The 18056-nt window shown below is 40.6% G+C and overlaps 1 protein-coding gene across 1 annotated transcript in view; it reads right to left on the bottom strand.

The window, feature by feature from the left end:
- The window catches only part of TACC1 (transforming acidic coiled-coil containing protein 1), a 105256-nt gene that overhangs the window by 18016 nt on the left and 69184 nt on the right, over window positions 1–18056 (bottom strand). Inside the window, exons 4-7 of the mRNA XM_042783664.1 lie at window positions 16368–16403; window positions 15073–15133; window positions 9773–9980; window positions 5386–5438 (exon numbers count right to left, since the gene is read on the bottom strand). Of these exons, the coding sequence (XP_042639598.1) occupies window positions 5386–5438; window positions 9773–9980; window positions 15073–15133; window positions 16368–16403 (358 nt within the window). The remainder of the gene's footprint in view (window positions 1–5385; window positions 5439–9772; window positions 9981–15072; window positions 15134–16367; window positions 16404–18056) is intronic.

Raw genomic sequence — 18056 nt, 5'->3', positions numbered from 1 at the left:
CAGAGGCATACCTAGAAAATTCAGATTAACTCAACTTTTAAAAAGTTTAAGAATTCTTAAAATAAATAAATAAACTTTCCTTCTAAGTGAAAAATGCTGCAGAATAACAGGTGAAAAGCAAGAGATTTGACTCCTACCAGTTACTGTAGTTTGGCCTTATTTATTTTGTTCCAATCACTACCTACTGCTGGGCATGAGCCTGTGACAGGAATGTACATCAAAGTAACACAAAAGGGTTTAAAAAAGTAAATGCTAACTTAAACTTAGGAGCTCTGGTAGTGTAATGCCTAAGGCACTTGACTGCTAACCAGAAGGCTGATAGTTCAAACCCACCAGCCACTTCTCGGAAAGAAGGTTGGGCAATCTACTTCCATAGTGATACTGCCTCGGAAACCCAAGGAGGGGTCGCTATGAGTCAGGTCTTACTTGACGGCACATAACAACAACAACAACTTAAACTTGCTGCCATGAAGTCAATTCTAACTCATGGAATAGTGTCACAGAGTAGAAGCGCTCCATAGGGTTTTCCTGGCCGCAATCTTTACGGAAACTTATTGCCAGGTCTTTCTCCTGTGGAGCTGCTGGCTGGGTTCGAACCAGCAACCTTTTGGACGGTAGTCAAGTGCAAACCACTTGAGCCACCCAGACTCCTGCTAGATTAAATAGATTTCTTTAATCTCAGCGTTCTACAGAAGAAGAAATTAATTTATTTCAGGATGTCCAACTGGGGTTACTTTAAAAAAGTATTATATATATATATATGTGTGTGTGTGTGTGTGTGTGTGTATATATATATATATATATATACACTATCATTCACACACACACACACAAGCTTTTTACCTACTGGTTTCAGAGATAAGTATCCTCCATTCTTCTCTTTCACTCTCATTCCCCACTTTCCCCATCAATGTCCCACCACCTTACATTAGCCTAGCATTTTACAGGTTTAATTTTTCACGTTATCATTTCATTTTATCCTCCAACCACACTGATGGGGCAGATGGGAGCTGCTAATTTTCTGGATGAATACACTGGGTATCAGAGGGTTGAACCAGTTTGTTTTGAGTGTCGGGTAAGCCACTTGGTATCTGCTGCCGTGCAGATTCTCTGTCCACTTAGCACACTCTTCTTCAATCATCTCTGCTATTTTACACACTGAAAATAGCAGAAAGTGCTCCCCTGCACTTGGAAAACTTCAAAGCAGTCAGTCAGGCTGGTGTTGGGAGTGGGGAGTGGAGTTTCACCCCCTCACAGGAAGGATGACAGGCGTCAGTCTTCCAGAGATAGGAAACCTAGGCTTAAAGTTCTGTGAGTGGCTGTGCTGGGATTGGGTGACCCAGCTCCCAAGAAAGTTATCAAATGAAAGATCAAATGAATTTCTAGGCAAAAGTGATTTTATACTGAAACAAATGTCATTAGTGAGTCAGGCCTTTGTGAAGGGTCAAAGTTCCTGATTCCCTATGTGTATGTGCACACTCCTTCCTTTTGACTCTTTGACCAGGCTTCTGTCACCTCCTCCTCCTCCACCCAGCCCTTGAGAGGTCAGGAGGCTGCCTTCCAGGTGCCACTCATTCTACACTGGGAAATATTTTTTGAAGTGTGCATCATGGCCTATTAGTGAGTCATGAAAACAATTTAGTGGGGCAAACAACCTGCATTAAAAAAGAAAGAAAGAAGAGAAAATATCAAGGCAAGTCACACGAAGACAGGTAGATACTGTTTTCTGAAATTTGTTTTACAAATATATAAATGTATATGTCTCGACATGTCTATCATATTGGTCAAGATGCAAAATGTCACTTTACAGTGGATCAAGATAAAGTCTGAAGCATGATTTCGTTTACTCCTAGAGCTTCAACTATCAATTGAGTCCTGGGGCCTTCAAATGTAGTGTTGCCAACCCAGACATGTAGTTATAAGGTGCTATGCACTTCTATCTGCCTACTGGACACATGTAATTAGAAACTGATCCCACAGATGTCTCAAAGCCACCTATCTAAAAATGAACTCCTGTAATTCTGTTCCTCTTTGTGTGTTCATAATTTACTAAGTTCTACATTCAGCAATGTTTACTCTGGCAGGTGCTGGTATAAAGCAGCAAAGAAGACAGTCACAGTTCTTTACCTTCACCAAGGTTGTAGTCTTGTAGGGAAGGCAAGGAGAATGGGGGTGGTGGTGAACCAAGTGGTATGTTCACAAAACTGAAAGGAGTTCCATATGGCTAGGTGAGGGAGAGAAGAGACAGCTGATGCTGGACAGGGTGTCAGGGTCCCTTTGCAGGGAGCCATTTAGGCTCTAGTAAGAGTATGTGTTTATCCTTTATCTTAAAATTAAGGGAAGTCAATGAAAAGGTTTAAGTAGAAAGTGACAGGATAGGTTTTGTGTTTAAAACTTATCACCCTTGTTTATATAAATGGCTGACATTGAGAATAAGCCAGAAAACAAGGAGAGTAGGTAGGAAATTGCTACCATGTTTAAAAAAACTGGAGGTGGCCATGGGCTTGAGAAAAATAGATGGATTTACAATGTCATTTGGATATAGGGCCACAGACCTTGCGAGGAGTCATCGTCCAGGTCTCCAGGCTTGGGACTTAGATAACTAGGTGGACAGTGATAACATCTCTTGAAATGAGGGCACTCCCTCATTGTTGGTTACCAGCAACACTGACCACTCGCATTTCTAGACAGGAACTTCGAGTAGGCTTTATCAATCTTCTCTCAGCCTCACCACCACTCCAATCACCATGTGACCCTGAAGTCGCCAAGCCTCCATCCCACCTTCTGAACATCACTGACCCCACTGTTTCCCCATTTAAAACCCCACAATGGCTCCCTACTGCTTCACCATTAATTCCAAACCTCTTGGCCCAGATGATCTACCACTGCACAGTGTCCTCTGATCATGAGATTATTAATATTTACAGTTTACTAAAAAGTCTTTCTTACTTTCTGCCTTTGCACAGGCCAATTCTTCTATCTGGAATGCCCTTTCTTGCATTATCTGCCTAGTAAATCCCTATTCTTCCTTTAAAACTTAGCTCATACCACTTTAATTGTGCTCTAAGTTAGTTTCAGGAGCTCTGAAAGTAGCAGAGTTCTTACGCAGCATAGTGCCTAAGGCACCTGACTGCTAACCAGAAGGCTGGCGGCTCAAACCCACCAGCCATTCCTCGGAAGGAAGATGGGGCAATCTACTTCCATAATGATACTACCTTGGAAACCCAAGGAGGGGTCGCTATGAGTCGGGTCCGACTAGATGGCACATAACAACAACAAGAAGTTAGTTTCACCAATAATGGAATGCAGTGTAATAAATTACATAGTGTGGCTTTTCTAGCCATAAGTCTTTGTAAACTCTGTGGTGGAATTTGCCGTGAGCAGCTGAGTAGCTCCTGATTGTTAAGTTATCCACCTGGGGCACTTCTGTTGCAAGCAGTGCCAAGTAACTTTCTGGGAAGGTCACTCTCTCTCAGGTTATAGAATTCTGATGTTGGGATTGCTTAGTTTGCCACTCTGACAGGTTCAAAAGGAGCCCTCCTAGAACCAGAAGATATATCTCTCACTAGTGGCTGAGAGACATGAGAGACATACATTGCTGAGAGAGACTGTTGGCTGAGAGGTGATGGGCTGAGAGAGACACAGTGCATTTCTGAACTTGAGTTGTAGCCTGTTTCTTCCCTAATAAACCCCATAATCTGTGAGTTCTGTATGGTTACTGCAGCGAATTATTGAACCCAGCAGAGAGGTGGTGAGTGCTACAAGGAATAGTTGGTGCCAGGGTTGGTGAAAGAGCTGGAGGGAGGCGGCATGTCTGGCCTTGCAGGGATAAGCCTTGGGCTACTGATGGGGATTCTGTCTTCCCCTTGTGGGGTTAGAGGAGGTCAGAAGATGGCGTTTCCCTGCCCCTTCGGCACAGGATATGCTGACATTCACAACATCAGTTCTGCTGTATTTGTGCCAAATTGAAAGATAATAGCTGGCCAGTACTCTTGAAAAAAGTATCAAGGTCATCAAAGACAAAGGTTGAGACATTGCTCCCGATTAAGGGAGATTTATAAGGACGTGACAACTAAATGCAATCCAGTGATTCTGGACTGGATCCTACACCAGAAATAAAATATTAATGGAACAACCAATAAATCTGAATAAGGCTTATAGATTATAGTATTGTATCACTGAGGGTCCCTGGGTGGTACAAACGTACTCAAACTTCTGGTAGCATAGTGCCTAAGGCACTTGACTGCTAACCAGGAGGCTGGTGGTTCAAACCCACCAGCCAGTCCTCAGAAAGAAGGTTGGGCAATGTACTTTCGTAGTGATACCACCTCGGACACCCAAGGAGGAGTTACTATGAGTCAAACTGACTCAATGGCAGTGAGGTCTTTTTTTGTTTGTTTACTCTATGATAGTAATATTGGTTTCCATTTTATATCTACTACCAGTATTATTCAATAGCAATATACTGCAAGCCATATGTAATTTTTAATTTTCTAAGTCATATTAAAATAAGTAAAAAGTAACAACAAAAATTAATTCCCCCCACCCCTGAGGCAACCCAGAGGTGCTCAATGTTATTATTATTTATTGTGATTTGGGTGAAAGTTTACAGAGCAAATTCATTTTCCATACAGCAGTTGATAAACATTTTGTTTCATGACAGTGACTGCAATCCCCATAATGTAACAGCTCTCTTCCCACTTCTTCCCTGTGATGTCTGTCCCACCCCACGCCAGCCCCCTTCCCCCACTTCCTGCCCTCTGAGCTACTGCCTTATGCAAATACTGCCCTTCTGATCTTCCATGGTTGATTGTTCTAAGGAGTGTACTTATTTGGTGTAAATGTTCACCTTATAGGCCTAGCTGTCATTTGCCTGGAAGCTATATGCGTGAGTTCAATTCCAGGCCCTAAAGGTGACTAGGGGCCATAGTCTTGGTTTCATCAGTCTCTTGCAGACCAGTAAGCCTGGTCTTTTTATGAAGTAAAATTAATTTTAATAATACACTTTAGTTAGCCCAAACATTATCATTTCAAAATGTAATCAACATAAAAAGTTATTAACGAGGTATTTTTCTTGTCCTGATTCTTCAAAAACTGATTGTATTTTACACTTAAGGGACATCTCAATTTGGATTTGCTACAGTTCAAACGTTCAAAAGCCACACATGGCTAGTGGCTACTGTATAGGACATGAGTAGGCTTTATTAACCTTCTCACTAGGACCACACTATGAGCTGCACAAATAGAGAAACTGTTCTATTTATTTACATTTTATGCCCATCATCTAGCTTTGACTAAAATTTATTTAGTGAATTAACATGGGCTTGAAAACAAATACTGAAAAAAAGTGAGCCCCATCCCCCTTCTCCAAGTTTAGGGACTTACAGACACAGCACATTCATCTTTTTCCATCTTCTGGCACGATTCTTTCTCTAAGCCTAAAACACAGAGAGTCATTTTTATGGTTATCCCAAGAAGTGAGGTTCCTTTACTTCCTAGTGGAAGACTTGAAATCCTAATGCAAGCCAGAATAACACAATGAACATATCCAAACTATTTAAAAAATTTAAAAGGAGAACTGGCATTCAGCTGACTACTGTGCTGCTTATTGTTTAAAGTCCATAATATTCAGAAGAAAGAGGAGTGCAGTTAGTCAGCCATAAACCGGGAACCTTTAGGTGAGAAGAACAGCAAGGCTGCCCTCTTGTGTTCACTGGAAGTTCTGCAAACTTATCATCGGAGAATTAGAAACTGTAGTACTGAATGCTATTTTATGACCAACTCTGAATGAATTTAAATTTCAGCCCTAAAGGGTAGTATCAGTCTGATCAATGCAGCACATAAGATCAAAAGCTTTACAACTTCAATACTTGCAAAACTAAATTCACTATCCTCCCCATACCCTTCAACCTGGCTTCCTTGCCTTCAGTCTTTCACTCTACTACCAGAGGTAATAAAAAACAAAACAAAAAAGCCCATTACTATGCTTTTTGTAATTAAAGGGCTATGTGCTCACTGCAGAACATTTAAAAATATGAAAAAGCATACAAACTTTTAGAGTTACAGTCTTCCATATAGCAATAAGTAAATTTGATTTTAGAGTAAGGAAGACGGAGCAATCTACCTCTGCAAAGATTTGCCTCAAAGAGTGTACCACCTGCCAATTATTTAAAACACAAACACTCACCTACTCAAAAACTTTTCTCCTCCATACCTACAGGATCAAGCCCGAATTCCTCAGTACATCCTCATTCCCTGTGAGGCCTGCACTCCCAGAAAGCTATGGGCATTTCATGAACATGGCATGTGCCTTCCAACCCCTGTATGAGACTCTTGTTCTCTGGTATACATCTATGTAACTATTAAGAGCCAGCTCAAAGATGACTATCCCCAGGAAACCGTTGATTCATATCACCCATGAAAGTAGCTCCCATGCCCATGCCCATGCCCATGCCCATGCCTTTTGCTTGCTCCTGTGACAGCAAATTACATAGTATGGCTTTTTTAGCCATAAGTTTTTGTAAACTCTGTGGTGGAATTTCCCATGAGCAACTGAGTAGCTCCTGGTTGTTAAAGTTATCCACCTGGGGTATTTCTGTTGGGAGTAGCACAAAGTAATTTTCTGGGAAGTTTGTTCTCTCTCAGGTGTATAGAATTTTGATGTTGGGATTGGTTTGTTTGGCCATTCTGCCAGACTCAAAAGGAGCCCTCCTAAAGGCAGAAGAAACCTTTCACTGCCAGCTGAGAGACATGATAGATACACATTGCTGTGAGAGAGATTCAAGAGACACTGAGAGACATGTACTGCTGGGAGAGAGACTGTTGGCTGAGAGATGGTGGGCTGAGAGAAACTGAGCATGTTCTTTAACTTGAATTGTAGCCTGGTGCTTCCTTAATAAACCCCATGATCTGTGAGTTCTGTGTGGCCACTGCAGCGAATTACTGAACCCAGCAGAGAGGTGGTGGGTGCTTCAGGAGGAATGGTTTGTGTCAGGGTTGGTGAAAGGGCTGGAGGGAGCCAGCATGTCTGGCCTCAGAGGAACAGGCCTTGGGCTACTGATGGTGATTCTGTCTTCCTCCTGTGGGGTTAGAGGAGGTCAGAAGATGGTACCTCCCTGCCCCTTTGGCACAGCTTTATCAGTTACAGTGTAACAGCTTGTTTAAATTTGTTCTGCCCATAGCTGGTGAGCTCCTCTAAAGCATAGGCTAGCTGTTCACTAACTTTGAGGACAGAACAGTTTCTAATAGAACCAAGCTCTAGAAATTTCTGTTTAAGGAATTACCCCCTAATAGGGAAGAATATTATTAATTCATCAAATATTGACCATGTACCTGCTAGATATCTGGCATCAGAAGAAATTCAAAGATGAACCTCTCATAGTCCCTAAGTTCAAGATATATGGTGGGAGCATAAAGGAGGGTGGGATCCAAGGAATATTCAAGATAGACCTGAAAGGATGGGCAGCAATTTTATAGGAAATGGCAAAGAAAGCTATTTCAAATAGAAGAAACAACTGCAGTTACAAGAGTACTTGGGATTAATCCCAAGTAACTGGGGTATAAAGAGGCATAAAGGGGAATGAATGGCCACCACTCATCTGTCAGTTTGCCATACTGTGATGGCTTGTGTGTTGCTCTGAGGCCTCCGGTATTTTGAACACCAGCAGGGTTCACGCATGATCGACAGGTTTCAGTGAAGCCTCCAGACTAAGACAAACTAGGAAGAAGGAAGAGGTCATCCATTAGGATGTTGAAGAGTAAAGACGTCACTTTGAAGACTAAGGTGTGCCTAACCCAAGCCATGTATTTTCAATCACCTCATATACACAGGAAAGCAATACAAAGAATAAGGAAGAACAAAGAAACAGCAATGCCGTTGAGTTGTGGTACTGGTGAAGAATACTGAAAATACCATGGAGTGCCAGAAGAATGAACAAATCTGTCCTGGCAGAAGTCCAACTGGAATGCTCCTCAGAAATGAGAACACCAGACTTCATCTCACCTGCTTTGGTCATGTGGTCAGAAGGGACCATTCCTTGGAGAAGGATATCATGCTTAGTAAAGTGGAGGGTCAGTGAAAAAGGGGAAGGCCCTCAACAAGATGGATTGACACAGTGCTGCAATGATGGGCACAAGCATAGGAAGGATTGTGAGGATGGTGCCTAACTAGACAGTGTTTTGTTCTATTGTACATAGGGTTGCTATGAGTTGGAATTGACTTGACAGCACCTAACAACAACAACAACAAAGGAGAATGGCAAACAAGGCCTTTGAGAAAAATGTCAGAATAGAAAGAAGTTCTGAAAGAAGCCTGGAATAATGCCTGGCACATTTATTTTATGGCAGGAAACTTAAGCCTGGGTGTATAAGGGGTATCTTGCTGTATGTCCTGACTTTCTACCTGCTTCCTTGGTTTGATGGCTGTTCATGGTTTTGAAAATCTTTACACATAAAACCCTCAAATTTAATGACAATGATGAAGAGGATCTGATGAAGAGGATCTGAGTTTTTAATAATGTTTAAGGCCAGAGGGGGAGCTCTGGTAGCATAGTGGCTAAAGCACTTGACTGCTAACCAGAAGGCTGGCGGTTCAAACCCACCAGCCACTCCTCGGAAGGAAGGTTGGGCAATCCTACTTCCGTAGTGATACTGCCTCGGAAACCCAAGGAGGGGTCGCTATGAGTCAGGGCCGACTCGACGGCACATAACAACAACAACAACAACAAGGCCAGAGGTGTAACTTGGGATCCAGAAAAGAACCGCAGTTCTAGAATGTTCTGAAGAGTCCAATAGCAAGAGGGTTCAGTCCAGGTTAGTCTAGGTGCTTCAGTGGAATGTTACGAAGGGTTTTACAGGGTAGTGGTCAATTTCAATCCGCCACATCTTTAAGCAGGAAAATTTATAATAAAAACAAAGAAAGAAAAAAAGCCCATTGTTATCAAGTCTATTCCAACTCAAGGTGATGCCATTTATTATAATATTTATAACAGCCTCTGGTAGCATAGTGCCTAAGGCACTTGACTGCTAACCAGAAGGCTGGCAGTTCAAACCCACCACCCACTCCTCAGAAGGAAGGTTGGGCAATCTACTTCTATAGTGATACTGCCTCGGAAACCCAAGGAGGGGTAGCTATGAGTTGGGTCTGACTTGATGGCACATAACAACAACAACAATGTAATGAAAACAATCTCATTACACTTCAGCAAGAGTGGCTGAAAAAACATGTAATCAGACGGCTTGGGTTGGTATCCAAGTTCTTCTATTCGCTAGCCAACTGACCTTGAACGAACTATTTTACTTCTGTCCTCACTTTCCTTCTCAGAAAAATGTGGGAAAGAATACCTAGTGAGGACTTATTCACAGAAAGCATTTAGAACAAAGCCTGCACATGGTAAGGCACTATACCTCTTAGCTATCACAATTTCTGTAAGTAAATTAGCATAATAATCATAAAAAGTCAACTGTAAATCATGAAAAAGTCAACTGTACAGCATGTTTTCAGGCCACTATAGGATATGGCCACACTCAAAAAAAAAAGTATAAGAAAATTCAAGCAATTCTCATATATCAGTGTCTCCTAGACAGCCTGCCACATTTATCCATATGTCTACTACTTCTGCATAACCCTTCTGTATCTTTTTCTAGGTAAAGTAAGAAGTGAAGCTCCTTGTCATTTGTCCTAATTCTTTAATCTCTCTGTTACTTCCTATTTCAGGCTTTCAGATATTTCTAGGCTTATGTGCGTTAGAAAAATGAAGAGATGTTTCCATACCTGCTTCTGAGGATGAAAACGCATGATTTATGGTAGACACAGGAACATTGGAACATTCAAAGTACTCCAGGTCTTCCTCTGGCTCACCTTTCACCTCGAGCCCGGCTGGCTTCTGACCAGAAGAAGTGGACGCCAGCTTCTCTTCATCAGTAGCATGGCCATCCCTATTTGAAATGTCAGAAATCTGGGAGATCACTGCTCCTTCATCCTGGGAAATGTAAAAGATAAGATGCTACCTTTTAGAATATTACCCATGAATATAGTGCTCCATTAAAAACCCATCTATATGAAACCAAAAGGTCAACAATTATGCTAAAGCAAAGACAAGAAGGTAAGGGGGCAGGGAAACCAGAGTACCAGAAACTGAACAAACAGAACACAATGAAAGACAATGCTGACGCATTGTGAAAAGTGGAACTAATGTAAGTGAACAATTTGTGTAGCTGCAAATGGGAACCTAATCCACTACTTAAACTCTCACTGAATAATAAATTATCAAAAATAAAAAAGATGCTATCTAGCAAAGTTCAACAAGACAGAAAATAACAAATGCTGGCAAGGGTGTGGAGAAACTGGGACTCTCATATACTGCTGGTAGGGCTGTCAAATGATACAACCAGTATGGAAAGCAGTATGGCAATTCCTTAAAAAGATGGATTAGAAATACCATTTGACTCACAATCCCACTACTAGGTATATAGCCTAAAGAAGTGAGAGCCAGGACAAGAACAGATATATGCACACCCATGTTCACTGCAGCACTATTTACAACAGCAAAAAGATGGAAACAACCTAAGTACCCATCAACAAAAGAATGGATAACCAAACTATGTTACATACACACAATGGAATACTATGCAACACTGAAGAATAACGTAAACTATGCAAAACACCACATAATGTGGATGAACTTGGAGGACATTAGGCTGAGTGAAATAAGTCAATAACAGAAGGACAAATATTGTATTAGTTCATTATTATAAAAAATCAAGGAAAAGTTTATATATGTAAGGAAACATTGTTTGTTAGTTTACCAGGGGTGAAATGAGGAGGCAAGGAAACATTGCAAAAATAGAAGCAAATAAATAACAAAAAATAAAAAAGATGCTATCTTTTAGTAGGGCAAACAGTGGGGGAAAGTAACATCTCAGAAATGGAGAAAAAGGGGCCACCATTCCACCCAGGTACTTAATATAATTAACCACAGATACAGGTAAAAGGCAAAGAGAGAAGCTGATGTCTTTTAATCATAAACTGCTCTTTTTTGGAACCCACTTCTATGATTTGAGTATGAAGTTTTTCTTCTGTAAATTTACACACAAGCAGCTGATAGTGATTTTCAAAGTTTTTTGCTCATGTACATCCTACATTTTTTTTTTAAGATCCATGTACCACACTGTACTTCAACTGACATCTAAACTTTTTCAGTGTAAGTTGTAAAACTGCTAAGGATGTCATTTCTGACATATTCTAAATACTGACCTTGCTTAATGTAATCCAATTAATCTAGTGATTCGATACCCGTGATTCATTTGAAAAATACACAAATAAGTTCTTTAATAGTCAGAAATTTTACATCATTCCTTTTCCTCTCTGAATTTATATTTCCACTACACTTCCATGGAGATTTTAGCCTAATTAAATACATCTGTATGCATAAAAGTCTTTTAAAGATCTTCTCATATTTCTGTTTAAAAAATTAAAAATATTTACATTTTTATGAAATATATAGACTTTAATTCTAATACCAGAAATGTCTCAATATGAAACTTTTTTCTTCTGGAGAGTTATCCTTACAATTACTAATGTACCATTTAATTAAAAAATGCTGCAAGTTTTGGTAAATACAATCAAATACAATAGCAAATTTTTATTAAAAATGGATCTCATTGCAATTGGATAGGCTTGGGCGTTTGGTTTTTGTGTTTTCCTATTAGTTCACAGGTTCAGTCAATGATAAATAATATTTACTGATAGAAAGAAGCAAAGATCAGCATTAGTTATATTCCCAGTTTTCATTTTTACAACGATCATCAATACGAAATCGTATACACATGAACAAATAGATGAAATAGAAGGAAATTTTATAATAGAAATGTGTCTCAATTCTTTGACACCCTTCTCAAGTCGTTGTTTGTTGTTATGTAACATCAAAAAAAATTTTATCATCAAAAATTATTTTTAATAGGTAAGAGGCAAGTACTGATTTGGGTGAAGGGAAAGGCAATATACCAAAAGTGAGTGACCAACACAATAACACTAAAGAAAAGGAAAACACAGAGAGGGGCACAAGAGGTGCAGACAACAAAGATAAACACTTTTATGTATGCAAACACTGCATTATCAGTAATAAGAAACATTAATCTACGGGTGGATACAAAGGCAGACAGGCTAAATGATCAGGTATGTCTAGGCAAAAGGCAATATACCCATGACCATCTATATGTTTGGCAGATAATATTTCTACATACGTATTTGTATGTGCTATAAGAATGTCCACACATTATGCTGAGTGAAATAAATCAATCGCAGAAGGACAAGTACTGTATGAGCCCATTACTATAAAAAGACAGAGAGGAGTTTTCTTGGGAAAAGGAACTCACCTAGTAGGTTACTGGGATGGGGAGGGAAGGGGAGGGATTAATTTCGGGCTAATTGGGGCCTACATGCTGACATGGGTAGGGGGAGGAATGTACGGTAAGGATATATGACCACCATAATAACATTAGGAAATGGGAGGACACAGAATTGTGCACATAAGAGATAGACGACAGATGCTAATACCAACCAATGTGTCCACAATACCGCACTGCCATTAACACCAAACACTAGGCTATACAGATAAACACATAAACACCTGAGATGATCAGACAGGGGTCAGTGAACAGAAGTATACTCTAGACCAAGGATAGATTCAGCAGAGGCTATCTTGCACAGACACCAGTGATACAAAATACCTGTAGTCCTTGCAGAAACAATAGAAGACAGACACAGAGTAATCCCTCACAGATAACCAGACACAATGGGAGAGAGATCTAATAGATCTACTGCCTCAGGACCATAGTACTGGGGGACACCAGACTCAATTGGCACAACAAAATGCATAAAAGCATTGCTCCACATCCTACATTGGTGAGTAGTGACTGGGGTCTTAAAAGCTTTTAAGCGGCCATCTAAGATGCAGCTAATGGTCTCCTAGCGTCGGAAGTGAAGAAGAACACACACACACACACACACAAAACAGGGCATTTAGAATCAATCAGCCCTAGGACACGATGGCCCTCGAGAACAGAAGAACTATATGGTGCCCGGCTACCAATGCCAACCACTCAGGAAAGGATCAAATCTGGAGATCCTGGATAGAGTGGGAGGGAAAATGTGGAACAAAATCCAAAAACTCAATAATGACCAGAATTACTGGTCAGATGAAATCTGGAGAGACTCCCAATACTATGGCCCTGGAATACATTCTGCGCCTGCAATAAAACTCACGCCCAGGGGCGGGCTCTCAGCCCAATAGTTAATAAGATGTACATGCAGACCACTCTACCCAGGATGACACACTCATATACTCTATGGTAATACATCTCTTAGAGCAATAGACCACAGGACACCAGAGGACCAACACTGAAACTGAGGAAATGCAGGACAAACAGGAATGCATAAATATGAAGGGCACAGTGGGAGGGTTACAGGGTACAGAGGGGAGGAGACTGGGTTAGGGTAGGACATGCTGAATGGGGAATGAAACTAAATGTACACATTACATTGAATGTAAAACAAGCTCTTAAAATAAAATAAATGAAAATAAAAGAATGTCCACATATAATAGAGCTAAAGAGGCAAAGTCACGATAACTCTTAACCACAGCCAAACACTCTGAGGCAGTGAGTCACTGGGCCCACAGGCTCAGAACCACAGATGCAAGAGACATCAAGATCAACTGACTTAATATACTACACAAACATATTGTTCTATATCCTACTTTGATAAGGAGCCACTGGGGTCTTAAAGGCTTGCAAGCAGCCATCTAAGATGCAACAATTACTCTCTCAAAGCAAAGAAAAATGAAGAAAACAAAGATGCATGGAAACAATTAGTCCAAGGGACTAGTGGACCGATGCAAACCTCAACCTACATGACCCTGAGACTAGAAGAACTGGATGGTACCCACTACCACTGTCAACCACTCAGAAAGGGATCAGTGCAGGAGGTCCTGAAGAGAGTAGGACAAAAATGTAGACTAAAACTCAAAATCATAAAAAAGACTAGGCTTACTGATTCGACAAAGACTGCTAAAACCCCTGAGATTATGGCCCCTAGGCACCCATCAGGCCTGGATTTAAACTCACTCCCCTGGTTTCCAGCCAAACAATAAGCAGGTGTTTAAGGTGAACAGTTACACCAGGTAGGGACATTCTTCACAACAATCAAACATGGGAGATCAGAAGGGCAGTATACACAGGGAAATAGCTCAGAGGGCAGGAATGCAATGGAAAGAAGGCCACAGGGAAAAGCTAACCACAGGGAGGAACAGAAGAGAGTTGTCACATTATGGGGATTGCAATCAATGTCATGAAACAAAATGTGTATGAACTGTTTCATGGAAAATGAATTTGCTCTGTAACTTTCACCCAAATCACAATTAAAAAAAATAAATATTTTTAATGATCCATTAGCTGACAGCTTAAGTCTTCCTATTTTGTTGAAAGGAACATAGTGGAAAACCATTTGACTTACAAAACAAAACAAAACAAAAACAAAAACAGCTATCCAGTCATTAGAGCGGATCACTTTCTTAGAACCTATAGCAATATTTCAAATCTTCCCTCTGCTTGGTGCCCTTGAGGTTTTCACACCCGGTGATGATGCACCACAGTGAGATTTAACTTCACTAAAAAAAATAAAAGTGGGAAAAGGATAATTGTAGAAGGGTTCCCTTGCCCTCAAGGTGCCTTCTCAGATCATTTTAAGAAATTAAGGATCTGGAAACTGGTTCTCTTAAAGTTCAGTATTCAGACACACAGAGGAAAGTCTTTAAGACCCCAAACACCTCACGTGTATACTCGTTTGGGGACCACTAATCTGAGCTCTGGTAGCATAGTGGCTAAGACACTTGCCTGCTAACCAGACGGCTGGCGGTTCAAACCCACCAGCCACTCCTCGGAAGGAAGGCTGGGCAATCCTACTTCCGTAGTGATACTGCCTCGGAAACCCAAGGAGGGGTCGCTATGAGTCGGGGCCGACTCGACGTCACATAACAACAACAACAACAACAACAATCTGAGACACAGACTTACATGAGGACACGCATCCAGAGTAAGAGACTGAGTTTCGTATTTCTTCACCTTACAGCCACTCCTGGAAAGAAAACAGACAGGTTGGTTTGGGGTCACACTGACAACTTTTGAGGCATGAGATGGAGCAGAGATAGCAGGATGTGCAGACAGAAGCTGAAGCATACAGCACAAATCGTACATCTACATATTAGAGATGGAAACACCTTTTATGTCTCTAAATCTTTTTCTTCCAAGGGACAAGGTAAGCCAAGGAACTAGGGCTCAGCTCATTCTCTGAAAAGGTTTCTGTGGATGTCAAACATCAGTTCTCTGACCCCAATGGTTTTTTTAATTACATACCATCAGTAGCCTTTCAGAGAGAAGCAGCTTCAGCATTCAGAGAGGTTCAGTTCACCTGGTCCTTACTTGCTCGGCTTTAACATTCAATAGAAAAATGATCACACTTGACTAGGTTCTTTAAAAATCCTTTATTGCACTAAAAGCTCAGAAGTCTGATAAGACAGCTCCTGTCTAGACTAGTGTCCTAACAGAGAAGAATGTGAAAGTGACAAAAGTATTTAATAAACTATTACCATTCCTATCAGAGTCAGAAGAAGGAAGATAAATACCATGTACTGTGAAAAGCCCAGAACTGGGAAAAGCACAGACTACTTGTGATTTTTAGACTAACACATAATTTGAGATCATAGGACGACTAATTCAGATTCTGTTAACAAACTAAAAATTGCCAATGAAAATATATGCTGACAGAAAAAAAAAAAATATTCACAACTTCATTTGTGGAAAACAGATAAGCACACAGTTACCAGAATGTGCAGGACTACCAGTTCATGGTTGTCTTTCCCTAACACTCTTACTAAGTGCCACCTCTTGCCGCCAAACAAACTGAGTTGACTCAGTTAAATTTATCCCTTGCTCCAAGCCAGCAACCTTATCCTATCAAAAAAGCCAGTTAGTTCCAACACTAAATAGCAGAACAGTCCCTCAAACCACTGCATGATGATCTTTGGACTGGGGCCAAGCCAGAGCTCAGTACTGCCAAATGCCACGTGATGTGTGCCAAGCCAGGGAGCGCAAGCTCTCGCACCTAAGGTGGGCTGCTTTCCACTACTTTAGGTACAGATAATTGCAAGGCTAAGCTGACTCATGACGTGGCAAATGAAATGCAAAAAAAATAATCAGATCAAACTCAGAAATGGAAGCCACATGCTATGGAGAGATGGTCTGGGAACAAGTCAGGGAGGAAACTGTCAACAGTCCCAGAGACAAGGAGAAACAATGGCAAGAGTACTTACAACAGAAAACAGAGAAATTTCACTTGTTCAGTAGTCCTGAGGCACCAACAAAATTAGACGGGAAAGAGACAGATGGAGAAAAAAAATCATGTGAAGACTGGAATATTTTCTCTCTAGTCTGGTAAGATGTAAAGATTGCAAAGTTCTTTCTATGAAGTGAGATACAAATTAAAAATGGCATATTCATGCATGTTATTACTGGTGAGTGAATGATTATCAGGAACCTCAACTCTTAACCCAATTAAGAGAGTGGTAGCAACACTCAGGAATATCACATAGACCTATAGATGGGAAGTAAACTTCCAAATATTTGTAAATACATAAAAACAGTATTTCACTGCTGGGCACATTTACTCTTAAATGTTTAGGTATTTAGATCAAAGGCAATGCATGAATAAAAGGATATATATCTGCTCTTATCTACTGTAAGTATGTATCACTAAGACACTGAACACAATTTCAGATACTTTATCTTACTGGGTCTACAAAATCCCAATCATATTATGGTGCCCCCATTTTACAGAATCTGAGAAGCCAATTATACACATCTTTTTAAAGTCCCACAAATAAACTGTTAACGGAACTTGTAACTGTTCACTAGATTCTACTACCACTGCATGTTTACTTCCTGTCTTTCCTCAGAGGAAATGATATGCTAACCAAAATCGTGTTACACGAGATGTCTAGCAATAAGACAAGAGTTCTGATTGCACAAGATTTAGGGGAAAAAAAACCCGTAAGGTGTATTAGATCAAGTTAATTCAAAACCAAAATAGGGACAAAATGCTAACAAGTCAGAGTGACAGGATTCAGGAGAGTGTGCTTCTTGCTACTGAAAACAAAGTGTAGAGTACATTTCCCTCCCTTTGGCCCCAATTTCATCTTACCAATTTTCACAAGTGTGAACGTCCTGCCTATGTACCTCCAACATGCAACTGAAAGGAAGGCTCCCAAGCGACTCCTTTGGTAGGCAGAAACATCCCATGATTAAGGGAGGAAGCACCGAGGCAGCAACATACCCAACATACCCCAGGTGCTGTCTAGACATAGCCAACTAACTTGAAAAGCCACAAAAGAGCACAGCACTTTGAGGATACTTGAAAAATAAAATTCTTCAGCAACTGTATAACTAACAGCTCATATATAACCAAAACTCAGTGAACAGATCAAGAGCTACTAATGGCAGTCCATTCTCTTAACTTTTGTTTTCGATACTCTGGTTGCTAAACAACTACTTTCCTACACTGTTTAACTTCCTTGGCTCTGAAACAGAAACTTCTCTTTAAACCTCTGGATATGTCCCTTTCTCTCCCATATAATTTACCATGCCATCTGGCATTTTTTGTTATACTAATGCTGAAAATATCTCCCCAACTAATCTATACCAGTACCATACCAACTGCAGTTGAGTCAATTTCAACTGAGTCATGGTGACGCTGTAAGTGCAGAGCAGACTGCTCCACAGGGTTTTCAAGGCTGTGATCTTTTGAAAGCAGATCACCAGGTCATTCTTCAAGGGCACATCTGGGTGGGTTTGAACTGCCAATCTTTCAGTTACTAGCTCAGTACTTAACCATTTACGCTATCCAGAGACCTTATCTATAGTGACAACTAAAAACATGGTACATGGTACTTTTTTATCATTCTCCTTCTTCATATTTTACCCTCCTTGTCACTAAACCAAAACCA

The sequence above is a fragment of the Orycteropus afer genome, unplaced genomic scaffold (genome assembly GCF_000298275.1).
Source record: "Orycteropus afer afer isolate SDZICR_OR568_19922 unplaced genomic scaffold, OryAfe1.0 scaffold00024, whole genome shotgun sequence".
In the NCBI taxonomy this organism is placed as follows: domain Eukaryota; kingdom Metazoa; phylum Chordata; class Mammalia; order Tubulidentata; family Orycteropodidae; genus Orycteropus; species Orycteropus afer.
This window is presented reverse-complemented; position numbering and strand designations above follow the sequence as displayed.